Genomic DNA, 17,668 nt, shown 5'->3' with positions numbered 1-17,668 from the left:
TTCGTGGAACTAGAATCGTTTCTGCCAAAAAGAGAACATAATTAGCAAATCATCAGCAATTTTTCTCGATGTGCAACAAACGAAATCTCAGGAGTATTTATTTCGACATTCTCTATGGAACTTACTCCATTTCTTCATGAGCGGGCATACAATGTTTGCACTGCTCACTTGGTACCATTCACGTCAATTTTACCGTGATGGTAATGATACAGGCACTCAGTATGTAAAACCCCAACAAAAACAATTGCCACCGGTTGCTTCTTCACAAGGAATTCAAGGGCATTACGACAACCAATGCTGTCAGCACTTGGTGTACCATTTGCAGTGCAGCCGAGCGGCGTCAATAGTATCAACTGAGTTTTATGTGTCAGGCAAATCGTCTATTTACCTACCCCGATTTGGGTTTGTAATCATCCTTACCCTGTACACTTGAAACAAATCGTTTTTACGTGATCTGATTTTATAGGCCCTTCAATAAGCAGTTGGAGATGAAGGATTTAAAATCAGTTATGTGGAACACCCGCGCTACAAACTTCTTGCTACAAACATCACCTCATCTCATGAGATTCTTGAGTTCTGATTCAATTGTTTTGTTAGATGGCGTCTTTTATATACAAACAAATGTAGGAAAATTTAAAAAACACAAAAATGATTGTCTTATTTGCATTTTGAAATTAGCTCAATGTTTTAAAAATTCTTAGTAGTACATTTAAAATTATCTTCAAATACTATCGTTTAGTATTTTTTTTAAATCTCTCATGTTTTTTTAAATGTAATGTTTAATGTAACTTGTGAAATCTACTTAATCATATTTTTATACAACATCCTACCACACTATATTTCTTCATACTCTTGCCTATTGTCATATGGTACCAAAAACTGCTGGGACCGATTGTCCTGCTGGACATCTTCCTCACTGTCCACATACTCCGCACTGGATTGGGCTGCGAGAACACGCGGTCGGATACGCAGCTCTGCCAGTTCCAGTGTTTTAATCAAAGGACATTTTATTTTATTGCCCTCAACTTTTGGGATGCCAGGTCTTTTTGGCATGAAGTTCAAAACCGTAAACACATTATCACGCTCTTTAATTGGTGAGAGCATATTACATGTTATAATTTCCCACACGTGCCGCGTACCGTATTTTTTTCTTAGAAAACATTGGTAAAACTTTTACACATTTCAAACTTTTTTTTACATACACAATAAATCGTCTTTACCTACGGGCCGGCAGTTCTTTCAAGGACAAGAAAACTTAAAGCGAAAGTTAATAAAATGATATAGAGTCCCAAACCACCGCTAGCACCAAATCACAAACCGGTCCTGTGAGTTCTCCGGCACATTTCCTATTACGTTTTTCGGTTGACACGTTCTTCTTTTGTCAATTTACTAATTTTATCCTGAAACGCCACAACATCCCAAAGTGTATTGTCAAAACTTTTGACGATTTTATGTCCTCGGGAGACGTTTTACTGTCATGCTATGGAACAATCTGATGTTTGAGGTGAATAATACAAAATTATGTACCTTAACCTTAAAAAGGACTGTCAGCATCAATTGATTGTTTGTTTTCGATTTTTCTAGATGATGTTTGACAATAAATAAGAAAGGCAAATCGTATTAATTCACAGTAATTTGTAGGAATATTGAATCGAAACATTCTCTAATAATTTCGAATCAATTTAAACTTTTGGTCACTTCTTGAAAATAATGCTACAAATACTCACAGGAATCAAGATCATCACAGGAAGATCACAGGATGCAAGATCAATATGTTCCAATTGCGAAATAATTCAATTGTAATGCTCTCTTTGCCAGTTTCCAACAGCATATTAAGAGCAAAAAGGAACCCGGTGTTAAAGTTGCGATGTTGTTTTCTATTTTAACAGCGTGTGGTATTTAATTAGTGATCTGAAAACGAACGTTACTCAATTACGACCGCCAATTTCTTTAATCTAAAGCTTCTACTGGTAGTGTTACGCTCGGCTCAAACAAAGGAAGGAAATCCTTTTACGTGAAGTTGAACGCATACATACGCTTTAACTCGTTAATGATTCATCGTAAAAGGGATTCGAAGGAACAATTTAATTTCTCCAAACATTGGCGAATGAAGCGTACGAGCACACACTCTACTGTCAAAACCATGTTATGTTTCATAACTCTAGAACCAAATATACGAAAATTACGAACTTCTTCAGCAGAAACTGTGTTATCTCGTATCCTGAACTTGTTTCAAACAAACTTAAAATTATGTTATCAAACAGATAACAGAAAAGACTTTTGTCGTAAAGCAAAAATAAATACAAAACGTCTAAAAAATAACATTACAGAAAGTCATTCATCATTCATCGGCTGTCCGTCGACGGTAATCAACCGTACGAAAATGCGAATCACATTTTTCTGCACCAGTCGTAAAAGCAAATCGATTCATATTTTTATGTCCATCCCACAACCTCGGGGGTTGGCCAACATACGCGCCCGGCATGATTGGCAGCAAACAGCAACGACCGAACGACCAACAAACTGTAGCTGCTTTAGCAAACAACAACCACCAATAGAGAAACGAGTTTCACTGGCTGTTTCATTATCGGTGTCAATCATAATGCTTAACCGTTTCGCACCATCTGTGGCCAACCGAATTTCCATCATTTCTAGGCACTGCTAAGTTTTCCCCTACTTTGAACTACACGCCGCACATTATCGGACGATCTTAGCTGGACCATACATCTAGGTTCACGCTAAATTAACATACTATCAACTGTTGGCGCCACCCGCACTCAATGTTATGCCGCATCGGTTGTCAAATTTCCTCTGTCACCATGACCTTCAAACATACGTCTCCTGGTACGATCCAACATTCAATCACAATCGCTTGTTGAGCTAACGAAAGGCACCAAACACACACGATGCACATACATTTGCGAACCTCTAAAAGACGCATCTTACACTGTCATGGTTTCGCTACCATTGTGGTCAACGTTGGAGCTGCGAACAAAACCGACGATAAACTCCTTTACACGCACGACACGGACACGACTGACGGGCACAGACGCTGAGTGCTGCCGTTTTATAGGAACGTTTTCGTTCGGGAGATTCTTTGCGACAACTCATGAGAATGCCGTGCTAGAGATAGTATCGTTTCCTCTTCGTGAATTTCCCAGCTGGTTTTCGTAAACGCACGAGCCTGGGCCATTGGGTGCGTGTCGCAAGAAAAATTGGTAATTGAACAAACGAACGAACAAACAAACGTTCAGTAATTAGTGCTCGGTTTGCGATGGTAGATAAGGGAGGAATTTAGCTACAACGAAACAATTAGAATGTACTTACACAAAGAAAAACTTCATTGAATCTTAAAATATGTTTATTTCTAGGTGAAATATCGAAATATGAAATAAAAAAATGATATATCAATCGTTTAGCGCGAATCAAAGCGTTTTAACTCTACTTTTGTAATGTATAAATTAACACTAAGATTATTTATATAAAGAACTAGCATGCTACAAACTAGTATCAAGCAACTCCAGTAATTTATCGAGTAGTATTAAGAGCTATGGAGATGTTTTTTTTGTGTTTTAGATATAATTTTGTGTCTAACTTGCGTCGCTGCTAATGGAAGCGCCCCTGAAAATACAACGTTAACCCAAACAACGTTAATTAATCCAATTGATTCGCACTCCCCGCATCCCGCAGCAAATGTGTCGAACTTAAGCTAGTGTCGATTTTAATTGTTCGATTGATCGGAAACAGACGTTATTTCACAAATTAACCACAGCCATCAATCATGGCGATGATTACAGCTCTCGTCGAACAGACACTTTTCGTTCGTGACAACATACACCCTCGCAGGGATCTCCCTTCATTCCCAGTGGTACGATTTTCCTTCAACTACTGAGAACCGTTTGACGTGAAAAACACACACGTTTCTCTTTCCACGCTACTCTCTGCTTTGCAAGAAAAATCGAGAGAGAACACATGGGAGAGAGATCGCCATTAAGCACGTGCTAGTGTTATATTCCCGCCATGTTTCGTCAATCGTCAACGTTTGGCAAACAGTGTCGAACCAATCTGATTCGATGTTATGTGGCTTGTAGTTTCGGATAAAAAATACATCTCTACTACAAGAGGTAATTTGCGATAGTGTAGGCAATTCTTTATTTACAAAATTGCGCCCCTTTGATCGGCACGTTTGATCAATGTGTTTAATCCACAACAATTTCAGCACTGCCTGTGTTTCACACAACCCATTTCTTAAGCTTTATGCTCTACTTTTATTCACTCATATCAGTCCGTTTAATTGTATATTCTCTCCTTGGTAGCAATTTTTCACAGTACGTCCCTTCCAACTTTCAGCAAAACGTAACAACAACAATGTTCCGCACGAACGCAAATAAACTCCTCCCCACCGTGCTGTTTCCAGTAATTTAACATCGTTAACTATCAATTGGCGTTCACTGACCAGCACAATACACGATCGTTTCAGCGTACTGCATTTGCGTCGCGCCTTTCTCGGGCGTTGGCACCGAGACTTATCGCACCCGCGATAAGAAAGTATATTTTTACCAATCAACTTCCCTTTCACAATTAGTAAGCTGAAACGGCAATTTACAGATGAAAAAAAATCTACTAAAACAAAGCTCAACAACAAAACACTTTGTCCACAAACAGATTAACCTTCCTAATTCAATTTCCACAGAAACAACACACATGCCGCCAAGATCAGGCTGACCGATGCGGATGCTATACGACCGTTTCCTCCTTTGGCATTTTCTTCCTTCAAATACTCGTACAGTGGTTTGTAGTATTCGAGCAGTGCATCCGTCCGCAGTTCCGTTTCCCCCGTCATGGCTTTCAATGCTTCCGACCAATGCACCGATCGGCCAAGCGAAAGTCCCGCGCGCAACAGATCACCAGCCGCACGTGATCCATCGATGTCGCATTTGTGCAATGGTTTGGACGGATCCTGCGGGGTGTACTCGTTCGCCGCCGTACAGAGCGCCTTGTGAAGTTGCAGATCTAGGATGTGTGCTATGAAGTACGACACGTACTGACTGTCGTAAGGAATGTGGTACTTTGCGCCCGGGTCGAAATCATTGCTGTCGCGCGCGATTGGAGGAGAAATTTTCTGATACTCTTCCCGAAGCTCCCACCAACGTTCGTTCCACCGTGAATACTCTAGATCACCAGCGAAAATCTCCCAACGCCACATGTCGATCAGCAGCCCAAACGGAAGGAAAGCTACTCGATCTAGAGCCTTTTGATAGAGTGCGTTGATGTTCTCCTCGTACGTATCGTTGTAACCCTGCAGCAAGCCAATCTTTTCAAAGTGCTTCGGTGTAGCCACGGACAGGGATATCGTGTCACCGACAGCCTCATGGAAGCCCGGATTGGCACCGCTGCGCAACGTCACCGGTTGTTCCTTGTACAGGATGTAATAGTTAATGTGACCCATCTCATGATGAATCGTCACAAAGTCTTCCATGTTCATGCGCGTGCACATTTTGATGCGGAAATCCTGCCGATCGCAAAAGTCCCACGCGGATGCATGGCACGTCACCACACGCCCATCCGTCGGCTTCTCTATCATTGCTCCGCGCTCAGTGTCATAGCTCATGCTGTTATCGGGCAGCCCGAGTCCCACGTAGAACTCGTTCGCAATTTCAAACAGTCGCCGAGTGGTATAGTTCTTCGCTTTCAGGGCTTCTGTTATGTCCAGATCCACCGTATTGGCGAAGGGTTTTGTGCGGTCGTACAAGTTCACCCACGACTGGCCCCACATGTTACCGAGTAGATGCGCCGGGATGTTGCCATCGTCATGTTTCATTCGGTCGCCGTAAATCGCCTTCAGTTTGCGGTGTACGTACTTATGTAGCTCGGAGTAAAACGGCTTCAGTTCTTCCCAAAGACGCTTCATACCTTCGACAAAATCTTCCTGCTCGAATGAGGATCTCCACAATGCGCCCATATCCTCGTATCCTCCAAGGTGAGCGGCCCGATTCATAAGCTCCACGTAATCCCCATAGTCACGTTTCATTTTGCGACCCGTGTTAAGCCGCCATTCCTGCCAGACGTATTCCAACTCGTCATAATTCGCAGACTTGGCCATTATTTCGTACAACTCGGGATCCAGCGATAGTTTCCCAGCCGTACACGCTTGATTACTGTACGGACAAATCGTTGCACTGCTGTAAGTGTTTTGCATTCTACCCAGGGCGTTTTGTAGCTGCGGAAAGATAATTTAAAGTTGTTGTTTAGTTCGTTCATCGTTACAAAATGTACCAACTCTATACTGACCTTGGCAATATCTTGGGTGGATAGTTTGTTGATCGATATTTGAGACAAAAATTGAAGTTGACGGCTTAACGAAGCGTTCGGAAACTGCTGTGGGTTGACATCAGCAAAGTAGCGATTGTAGTTGTCTAGCACGAATTTTGTGTTTTCGGCCAGAACTTCTGTCAGTTGTTGCTGCAGCTGTGGATTGCCTACGTCTACCTGGGTAGCAAATTGTGCCTTCACTTGTTTATTGCACGCCATCGAGTATTGTTCACTGTATTGCTCAACAATGTCCTCCATTTCTGCCGCTTTGAATTTTCGATTTTCTTCCTTGAGAAACTGATACAGGGGTTCGAAGTACTCCAACAGCGCTTTGCCACTAATCTCTCGTTCTCCAGTTAGCTTCTCAAGTGCATCCTGCCAGTCTTCACTATAGCCAAGGGATAGCCCTTCACGTAGCTTATCTCCGGCCGCTTTGCTGTTGTAAAAATCACATTTGTGGAGTGGTTGGGAGGATTTTTGCGCGGGATCATACTGACCCGCTTCGATACACAGTCCACGATAGAACTGAAACTCCAGAATGTGCGCCAAAAAGTAGGCTATGTATTGAGAGCTGGCCGGTATGTGATACTTTGCTCCCGGGTCGAAATCATCTTCCGAGCGCTGCACCGGAGCATACACCTTTTGGTACTTCTCGCGCAATTTCCACCAGTGTTCGTTCCATTCCGTCTCGTTCACTGCACCACTGAACACATCCCAGCGCCACATGTCGATCAAGAAACCGAACGGCAGGAAAGCCACCCGTTCCAGGGCCATCTCAAACAGCGCATTTACATTGTCCGCTTGACTGTCTGCATAGTCATCCAACAAACCTACCTTTCGCAGGTGATTCGGTGTGGCCACCGACAGGGCAATGGTATCGCCGACTGCTTCGTGAAAGGCGGGCGTGGCACCGGTACGAAACAGATACGGTTGGTCCTTGTACAGTATATAGTACATGATGTGTCCCATCTCGTGGTGAACCGTCACAAAGTCCTCCATGTTCACGTTCGTGCACATTTTTATGCGAAAATCTTCCCCATCACAGAAATCCCACGCCGACGCATGGCAAACGATCTTCTGCGGTGGTTTTTCAATTACCGCCTTCGGACCGTAGCTCATCGCACTGCTAGGCAATCCCAGACTGCGATAAAATTCGTCCGACATCTCGAACATCTTGGTCGCATTGTAGCTCAGTTCTTTCATTTTCGCCGTCACATCGACCAAGCTTGCATTTGGAAACGGTTTCAAACGTTCGTACACATTAGTCCACGATTGAGCCCACATGTTGCCCAGAAGATGCGCCGGGATCATGGGGTTTCCCTTATCCATTCGATCGCCATACAACTCGAACAATCGGTACCGTACATAACTGTGCAATTCATCGTAAAGTGGCTCCACCTCGCTCCAGAGCCGTTCGAGCGTTTCCCGAAGCTTCGAATCGTCGTACCGGGAACGCCACAAGGCCCCATAATCTTCGTATCCATTCAATCGGGCTGCCTCATTCACCAGTTGCACATAGTCCTGGTAATCCGATCGCATCTTTTTGCCAGACTCTTCGCGCCATCGACGCCACACGTACTCCAGCTCGTCGTAATCGCTCGACTCAGCCAACACCTTCTCCAGCTCGGGGTCGAGTGTCCATTTCGGATCGGTGGGACCACACTTTTGGTTCGTGTACGGGCATACCTCGGCGAGCTGATAGGCCGTATCCATTTTTCGCAGCACACGATTTAACGAGGCCAGTTTTTCCGACGGAAGAGCGGCCGTCTCAAGGTCTTTCAACAGCTTCAACTGCTTTCGAATCTTTTCGTTCTGATAGCTTTCCACATTGGCATTTTTAAAATACTGTTCGTAGTATTCATTTCGAAACTTTGCGAACGCCAGGGACGCGTTATTCTGTGTTGGAGAATGATACGTATATTATTTCCGTTTCGATCATTCCTTCTGCACTGATCTAGTTCGCACCTACCTGTACTTCCTGATGATGCTCATTCTCCGTATCGGTGGCCACATTCCAATCCGCAATTGCATTGTTATTACAATGATATCGAACGTCCAGATCGTACTGCTCCAAGACGGTTGCCATCTGCTCTTCGGTTAATTCATCGCGCTGCACTACCGTTTGGGGTAGGGATTGGGATGCTCCCACATACCATCCGCACAGAAAAAGAAGCCAGGCAAATACCTAAAAATAAACAACAACCCGTGAGAGGAAGGGAAATAAAACCACCCTTTCAATATCTTTAACCCCTGATAAATAACTTTACAGCAGCAATTATACTAATATCAGTGTTTACCAACTTAAAACGCAAAACCCGCTTTGTGTAACCGTCACGTGGTAGTTGCACAAATATTGAGGTTACAGTTTCGTTACAGTGGTAATACCAATGGAACATATACCTGGTTGAGCTTGGTACAGAGTACTAACTGAACGGTACGACTTCAAGCTGCCAAAATGGCCGATTAGATAATGGCAAGCAATTTTACAGTGATGATAAATGCTTATTTGGCATGTCTTTTATAGCCATCACAGTTGTACCACATTTATCTGCTGCTGTATAGTTATAATTACAAACCGACGGTGTTTTTTGATGTCTCTTTCAGGCCAAACTTTTAAACCGCTGCGTACTGTTCATGGGTTAGAATTTGAAAATCTATACCGTAAATTTACGTCATTCGAGATGCTGGGAGATGTGAAGGTCATGGATGAGAACATCACTCATCTTCCCGATTTGCAACAAAGTGGCTCCCTCTTAACATCAATGATTTCGCAGAAATCGATCAAGTGGACACGGTCCATCCCACGTGCCCTGGTGAAGGTAAAAGAGCACCTCGCTCGAGATATTCCAGTCACGAAAGCTTCATCGATCGGTGCTTATTTCCCTTTCTTTCAACGCCACACACTCACCTTCATTTTTCCGGGACGGTTGTCTACCCAATATGGTACAGGCGAACAATTGATCGGAATGCGCACTGGTTGCCCGACCAGCGACCGTCGGTATGCGAATGCGTTTCGACACTTCGTTTCTCTTGTGTAATGGTTACCACAGTAATGGAGACACACTGTAGCTAACACACTGTTCGGTATTAAAATCACATATTATTTCGGCGATTTAGCCGTGCTTCACTTTCATGCAGCAGTAGCAACGGACAACGCCCGCGACTGGTGACCGGGAACTGACCACGGAAGCTATTCGCACCTAAATGGTACCGCCTGGTTGTACGCTCCTCTCGACTCAACTTTGCTCGATCAACTGTCGGAGAACTTTCCATGCGAGGCATCTAATATGTTGTTGTTACCCGTCCGTACAATGCCGTTTTTTTTGCCACTCCGACGAGCGAATCCACACGGCTAAGTTGGTACTTGAAACGATCGGCGAGGATTATTCGCTCCCGCACAGCGCAACACGCACACTCGCACGTTTGTTTACCACTACCCGTTTGCACATTCAAGCCCTTTTACCGGGCTTATCACTCCTTCCCTTTTTGTAATACGCATCGCTTATCGTGATATGTTATCTTCAACGCGCTAATACCACTACTTGAACTAGCCGTGACCGCTTGAATCGTACTCTGCGAGGTACCGTCACTAATCGCATACTAATCGGTTGCATTCATCGCATCCCACCAAACGCACCTGAATCACATTGCCCGGATACCGATGGTCAATCAATTTAAGCTTACCACTTGTTGTTAACGCCAGTGTTTGCTGCTACTCCAATCTCAAATCGTCGTCAAACTCGCCTCCGAGATCCCAATAAATAAAATGCACTGCACACGACAGACCAAATGGTTGGTACATACATCTTTCATTGTATTTACACGCAAACTACGTCTAAATCTGTTTCTTTATTTGATCCAGCGAATATCACAGTCTCGATTGGTCCACGGTCGTCAGTGTGTGTTTATCCTGCCTTCCTGTGACCACGTTCTCATCCTCAAAGGCAGCATTGGCGATTCCCGTTCCATAATCGGGCATGGTTTGCTTACGTTCCGTTTGTGCTGCTGCGATCGTGCGACATACGTTGCTCTCACCGCTATCGTCCAGTTGTCGATACTTATCTTCGGCGCGCTTTTCTTCCGCAAGTTCACGAGCTTCACGCCTGTGCACGCGGTACATCCATCTGTAATAGAACACCAACACCATACAGAATGATTAGTACCTCTTTACCCCGGCAGAACAATCGCTCTCTCGCGCTCGCGCGAGCTGTACTCACAGAAAAATTACTACCGCCGGAGAGGTGAGAGCGCCACCTAGCAGGAAAAATGCTCCCGGCAAAACATGTATAGACAGCGAGTAGACTGTTGTGTAGAGGGGCGCGTACACCAGTGGCATCAAAGCTTCGGCCACACCGAACAACGAATTCACCTTGCCTAGTTCATCACTTGCGACGAGCTTCGAAGCGATCGAACGCATCGAAATGAAGGAGGTACCGTTGAGCATTTCGACAATTGGACCTACGCGATGAAATTATTAAATGTGCATCAATACCGGTTAACCAAACGCTCGCTATTACTAATACTGTGTTCAATACTGTCTCAACTAATACTAGCTCAACTGTATTGCTATTAATATTTTTCCATAGCGCTGTACAGTATTATTATTTTTAAGTGCAGCTTACAGGATGGTGCCAGAAACGAAAATATATAGCACAGAGGAAAATTATTCTTAACGACTCACATGTGGAAATATTATCAATGTTTACGGATTTATATATCATTATAAGATAGTTTTCAACTTTACAACTTTGCATGAGATTTCTACATTTTGGTAAGCCAGATTCGCGTAAGGCTAGAACACACCATTCCAAATTGCGCCATAAATATCCACTGTCACGTGCGTAATATCAGGGATCCTTAGGATCCCTTATTGACCTTAGGATCCACCAAATAGGTTGAGATATTTTTCAAGCTAGGGCTCGCACAAACGCCTCCATGGAGCTTCATCCTGATGTTTACTGGAGTTACTATGTTTGAATTCCCGGAGAAGTTGTCCTTCATCCAGGGAAGCGCATTGTCTCACACAATATACATTTTGATATTTTAAAATCAGTCTTTAATCATAATTGCGACATTTTCGATTTGTTGGATACATATTGACATATTGACACTTGCGAAAACTTAAACTTTGGATTTGAATTGGATTTTGGATTGAAACATAAACTAGAATTCAAATGGCATCCTAATCTCTCCACAATGTCTAGTTTAAAACCCATTTTTAGTCAAAGTGAGGTATTATTGACACAAGTTAACACAAGTTAACCTAGATTCGAGGATAATACGGCGAAAATCATAATTGAAATAAACAAACATTCATAACCTAGAGCGGAAAATTTATTATTTTCACACTTTCTCCCGGTTGCACCCTGTATTAGTGATGGGAAAAATGAGGTTTTGGCCGGAATCGGATCCGGGATCAGAATTCGGAGATCAGAGAAAAGATTTTTAATTAAATTGTTAAGATTAAGGTTATATTGCAATGGATATTGTTCGTATCTACGGTTGTATCGGCAGCCGATTCAAGATATTCAAACGATAAACGATGTATTCTAATGGATTTTATAGATTGGGTGAATACATTGACATACACACGCATACTGTAACGACTTGACGGTTAAACATACAGTGCATTTAATATCTTCTTTAAAAAAACATTTAAACTATTGTATAGTCACATACATGAACGTTGCAAGCGACATCATTACAGCGCGCATGGCATGACAATGACATGGCATGACATGTACAATAAGACAAGGAAAACAGCAGCCCGAGTACGACTCGGGCTGTTTTCTAAACAATAATCTAAAAATTTGAAAGTTTGTTATTTAACTTACTCTAAATTGATTAAATTTGGCCGAGTATACCATGGGATAAGGTGAAATGGTGTATGAAAAAAAAATTGTTTTCTTCTTCAGATCTCTCGAATACTAAAGATGGCCGAATGAACATAATGTCGTAGCCCATCCCATCTCGGATCATTTCTAGAAGGACTACAAAACGTCAAGCCATTTGGATTAAGATTTCGTACCCCTGAAATGGAATGGGTTTATTTTAAATTATTTGAGGAATACAATCCTTTCATATCAGCATGATGTGTGGCGTGGCGTAATTATTCTTAAAACATTTGTTCCGTTTCCATATAGCACATGCATACCACACGTTTGAAACAGTTTCACCTAGCATTGCTTTTGGTTCGCGCTGTTGTGGCTCTAGTTTTCACTTACCTAGATATAGCTGCCAGGTGGTGACCGCAAATGCATACACAAAGCTTGACAATATCTTCGACATACATGACATAACGCCAATCAATGCGTCGTCTATTTTGAGCAAATGCGAAAATACACCAACGGAGAAGATCGTCCCAATCAGCCCAGTCAGCATGCCGTACGTGGAGAAGAAACTAAATTCTACCTCACTCCAGTTGAACCGGTAGCGTGTGAATAGATAAATTACCGCCATCTCTCCTGCAAAGAGAAGTTGCGTTAGTAGTTATTCTAGCGTTTCTAGTATAGACATAGACCGCATAGACATAGTATTATCCGTTCGTCAGACCTTGAACTCTCAAAGTTACAGCCAAAGAGGCCCGGTTTATCCTCTCCGAGATGCTTGTTGCCTAATCAAGACTAATTTCTTGCTTCCGTGATGAATGGCCACTGGCGCGTTCGTTCGTTCGCTCCGTACTTACCGTGCAGTGGACCAATCACGACCATAACCACTATCATCAGCATGATCACACGCAGACGACGCTGCCGTTCACCAATTTTAAACGCCACCCGGAATGTCTCCAGCACGTGCTCGCGGTCAAAGAAGTCGGCCAGGAGTCCCTTTTCCTTCGCACGCAGTCGTTGCTTTTCGTTCACAATGTCCACCTCTTTTACCACGAACACACCATAAAAGAATGCGACCAGGTAGAGTGTGGCGGAAATAGAAAACACGCCGTAGAATCCGATTTGTCTGTGAACGGGAAGTGCAAACAAGCTTCAGGTTGTGCTGATACTGCTATTGGGTGGTTCGTCACTGTGACTCACTTTAAAAGGATCCCACTGAAGGCCATCCCAATAGGGACGCCCAAGGAAAAACACAGGTTCACTATTCCTATACGCAATGTTCGCTCTTCGGTCGTGGTCACGTCGGCAATGTAGCTGAAGACGCCCATGAACATCGTGAACCAACCACCCGTTAGTGCCGGAAACAGGGCCTCCGTTATGCCGGCCACCTCCATCGGAACCGATTCGAAGTACGTGCACAGAATCAACCCGATCGCGGTCATAAATTCGCCAATGATCGGTATCAACATGCAGGGCTTCCGCCGCCCATGACGATCGCTCCATGAACCCCAGAACAGTATTAACAGGCAGGGTAGCGCACTCTGTAGCACCGTCTTCCAGCCAGCCATTCGTGCCACCAGGTGCTGTACCATCTCTTCCTCGCTGTAGTCGATGAATAGCACGTGGTCATGATCGGTTACGTTAGGATTTACCAGCATCCCAGTCCACGGTACTTACTGCGTGTAATTTGCTGTATCACGCCGCGTCAGGGCATCGCAAATCTCGTCACCATAGGCTAGGTTTACTCGGCAAGCCTTTTCCAGGTTGAGATTCTGGGTGGCTAGTCCGGCCAACACACTGGGCATTATGTAGCATGCCAGCATGGGCTCGACGGTTATGTTGCGTTTGAAGTAGAGATACTTGCCGCGCAACGAGGACGGACTAGACTTCTCTTTCGCTTTCAGCTCATCGTGTTTCTCCGTGACTTTCTCGATGCCATGTTGGGGCTGCAGATCTCTCATTCTGTCTCGGAATCCCTGCAAAATAAAAGTGCGCCTGCACACATGCAGAAATGCAGTAGTTGATTTACCACGTTGCAAAACACAAAAGTTATCAGCCAAACCCGCAGATCAATATGAAGGCTCGCTTGATCAGGAATAGAAAATCTCATTTGACATTCAACCGAGCAGAACTTGACACAGAAAATTCGTCGCGCTTCATCAATGATCGCACAATGCTGTGCACAATTATTACACCTGCAAAGCCCCTCGGTGGCTCGTTTATGTACATACAGCGATCATCTCCGTCCTTTCGTTGCATTGTCCTTCACGGTGAAGCATTACCCAGATATAGATCGAACCACACACAGAAGAATGCAATTTTAGTCACGTTCACGTCCGTGGCCGAGGTAAGCTTCTCGGCTGATAAATCGCAATCATCACCTGTTACTGACTTTGCTTGCTACTATTTGTGTTGCGTTCTACTAAGGTGGGGTGTTTTTTATCTGTGCATTTGGATATCGACCGGTGACATTTTAGTTTCCCACGACATGTTTTGTTCCATTATTAAAGCTTTTTTTTTGCCTAACATGCAACACCAAATTTACATCATTTTTTGTTGTTTTTTATCAATGGAGATGTAACAATTATATTCTTACAGGGTATTTAATAAACTAATGATAAACCACAAAGAGTATGCAATTCTTTAGATTATCCTTTATCTATGCTACATTATGTACTATTAACGGTGTAGTTTATTTTTTTAAGACGTGATGATTTAAATTAATTTATTATGTTCATTAGCAGTAATATAGCTGGCACGGAATAAGTATATAAAAAAATGTAATTTATTTAACATACAAAATATAACATTGTCACAGCCATTTTATTTTGTTTTACTATGTTTTTAAGACCGAATTTATTATGCATTATTATTTCAGATTATTCAAACTACAACATTGGGAATCAACCCAACACATACATCTTTAAAAAAATATAAAGAACAAATCATTATATTGTAGTAAGGTTAGTAGCCAAAAAAGATAACCAATTTTCCTAAAATGATACTGCTGAAGTTGTTAACCAAAATCGTGTATTTTGTGACATATGTTTTTATTTATTTGGGTGAAAGTTAATTGGACTGTATTTGGATTTTAATGGAGAAAGGATCACAAAATAGTCTTTTTGTGGAGTCTATATATTTTATCCACCCCCACTTGTTGCATCGGCCGGGAATCGAACCCGGGCCGCCCGCGTGGCAGGCGAGCATTCTACCACTGAACCACCGATGCTGTCTGCCTTTCCGCGTTCTCATAAGCACCGGATTGTGGTTTACTTAACACACGGTCGAATTACATTCTTTCTGAATAACCGAAAACAGCTCTGAAAATCCAATCCTCCGCAAAAATAAATCACATCTTTACTCCTCCTAGTTCGTTAATGAGTAAAACTATTTCTTTTACTGGCACATGAAGATGTAATGATCTCTAAAATAGATAATTAATGCTTATGGTTGGCCAGTGACAAGTGAAAAATACATTTGTTCGATCATAAAAGAGCTGTTAACTAACAATAGACGCAATTGATGGCGGGATGCATATTAGCAAAGAATGGCATGTGTGTCAATAGTTAATGTCAACATTAAGCGCTGCACTTGTCGAGTTTTCCTCCACTCCTCATGGATAACGTGTGAAAATGCTTCGCAGTAGACAAAGTTCTACAAAATAAGCCACGTTGACGTACTTAACGGAGACATTGTGTACATTGAACAATCATTAAATAGCATCTTTGCATATTGTTGGTGAGTTGAATAAGCAGGCAAACGTACCCAAAAAAGCTCACGTTAATAACTACATTAAAAAATCACGATTCAAATGCAAACAGAATACAATGGAGCTTCTCGCATTCGACAATAAAGCTCCGGCAATGGACGAAATCATGCGACATAAATTCTATTGCACATTATTACCAAAACAAACGATTTGTAATCATCTCAATTTGTCATCGTTTTTCTCAAACTCACAACAAACCGCATAACGTCGCGCCAAACAAGATTTGTAGGCGGCAGAGTAGAGGCGGCATGGCTTCTTTTTACGACCCAATTGTCGAAATATTCAAATAGAGCTAATTTGGATTTGTCTTTTTGTCGCATTCATTTCAAAGCTATTATATCAATCAAAGCATCACGTGCCGCAGCAGTTCGCCGTTCAGCTCTGTTTCCTGTCGGCATGTCGGTCAGAAATGGATGGTCACTTCCGGTGGATGGGCATGAACTGCATGAATGTGACTACCATCAGTCGCTTGGTCACATTTTGCAGAACGGAAGGGGGTGATGATCGATCGTCGATAAAACGATCGAACGATGGTACTTCTCCTCCTATATGCATACTATTCCGAGCGATCTTGTGAAGCTTCCGACCTAACGACCACACGTATTTCGCGACAATTTCCCACTTTGTAGCAAAATTGAATTACCCTAATCGCTTAGTCCGATGGAGCACGCCACCAATTGCCACTTTACTTACTACGTTTCACTGTTTCTTGTTCAGGTTGCTTCAGGTTCACAGCCGCGCTCGATTTGAATAGAACTAATTAGTCGGGAGAAGCTAAATATTTCTTCTACACTATTTTGTATTATTCTTCCTAGCCTTTAGTATACAGCAATAGTACGTTTCGCAGAACTTAACATGTAATGCAATGAATTGCAACTATTCACAATTCAGAATCTGTAACGATCATGTTCGTCCTTTTCAAAATTTTCCCTTACGGATGTTACTACACAAACAGCTGTTATTAAGATCTTTTTCCGCCTGTTTGCAAAGGAGCGTAACGCGATCACTTATTACCGCACGATGCCACTGTCATAATACGACTAAATTCATGCAGCAACTACCGGAGCAGATTGTCGCATTAGAGAATTTATCAATTGGAAAAACTGACCCGCTACGGTGAATGATAAAAAAACACAACACTCGCACACTTCCACCCAGTAACGAATGCAGCACGGGAAGGTTTCAGTTGCGACCCAACTATCATCACCGTTGTCGTGACCGTTATTGTCATCGTACGTCACCAGAACGCTACCTTCTGCTGGAGCATAAACACTAGCTAACCCCTTCCTAGGCCGACGAACACTAACATACGCTCTCCATTAGGCTGATACACAAACGGCAGCGTTTAGTAGACGCCTCTCTTCATACCCTAGAATTGTTTGCTGGCAACATGTGGCTTCACTGTTTCTGGTGTGTTCCTACAGAATAGCAAACGTGTATGCGTGCCGCTGTGTACGGAAACGCACGAGTTTGCACGAAGCGTTTGTTTTAGCTTGCTCCTATTCCAGCGGGTTTGTTATCACATAATTTAAGCTCACTACCTAGACCTTGCCACCCGATGCCTCCCGATCAGCATTACGATCATGTGCGCGCCGCAGCTACACCTGCTCCATCACAATCGTACGTACCCGACCGATCAAGCGTAGACAATAGGATTTGCAGCTATTACATTATCGCGCTGAAACGGCCTAACTGCAGCAACAAATCCCACGGGCCAGGTGTGTCAGCGTAGAATCGCTCGATGATAGCTCTCCCATCC

General features: G+C 43.1%; 2 protein-coding genes and 1 non-coding gene across 3 annotated transcripts; all 3 read right to left on the bottom strand.

Moving 5' to 3' along the window:
- Nucleotides 1-4,675: 4,675 nt before the first annotated feature.
- On the bottom strand, nucleotides 4,676-8,948 carry LOC128718121 (angiotensin-converting enzyme-like). The gene is given in 4 exon segments (XM_053811795.1): nucleotides 4,676-6,220; nucleotides 6,292-8,208; nucleotides 8,282-8,553; nucleotides 8,942-8,948. Coding segments are annotated over 4 exon segments (3,741 nt in total).
- Nucleotides 8,949-10,180: 1,232 nt separating this feature from the next.
- On the bottom strand, nucleotides 10,181-14,101 carry LOC128719370 (solute carrier family 46 member 3). The gene is made up of 6 exons (XM_053812994.1): nucleotides 13,818-14,101; nucleotides 13,341-13,742; nucleotides 12,998-13,266; nucleotides 12,537-12,776; nucleotides 10,530-10,770; nucleotides 10,181-10,436 (listed from the first exon to the last, which is right to left on the bottom strand). Exons 1-6 carry the CDS (start codon nucleotides 14,099-14,101, stop codon nucleotides 10,181-10,183), a joined length of 1,692 nt encoding a protein of 563 aa, XP_053668969.1.
- Nucleotides 14,102-15,298: 1,197 nt separating this feature from the next.
- Nucleotides 15,299-15,369, bottom strand: Trnag-gcc (transfer RNA glycine (anticodon GCC)). The gene has a single exon. It is a non-coding gene; the product is annotated as a tRNA-Gly (tRNA).
- Nucleotides 15,370-17,668: the final 2,299 nt, after the last annotated feature.

Source organism: Anopheles marshallii, chromosome 2, assembly GCF_943734725.1.
Source record: "Anopheles marshallii chromosome 2, idAnoMarsDA_429_01, whole genome shotgun sequence".
Lineage (NCBI taxonomy): Eukaryota > Metazoa > Arthropoda > Insecta > Diptera > Culicidae > Anopheles > Anopheles marshallii.
This window is presented reverse-complemented; position numbering and strand designations above follow the sequence as displayed.

Excerpts from the sequence above, each read along its gene's own strand:
- LOC128719370 (XM_053812994.1), bottom strand. The coding sequence starts at position 14,101 with ATGAGAGATCTGCAGCCCCAACATGGCATCGAGAAAGTCACGGAGAAA. Across the intron at positions 13,267-13,340 it reads TTCAGTGGGATCCTTTTAAA|ACAAATCGGATTCTACGGCG; the intron begins GTGAGTCACAGT and ends TCCCGTTCACAG. Across the intron at positions 10,771-12,536 it reads CACCTGGCAGCTATATCTAG|GTCCAATTGTCGAAATGCTC; the intron begins GTAAGTGAAAAC and ends TTCATCGCGTAG.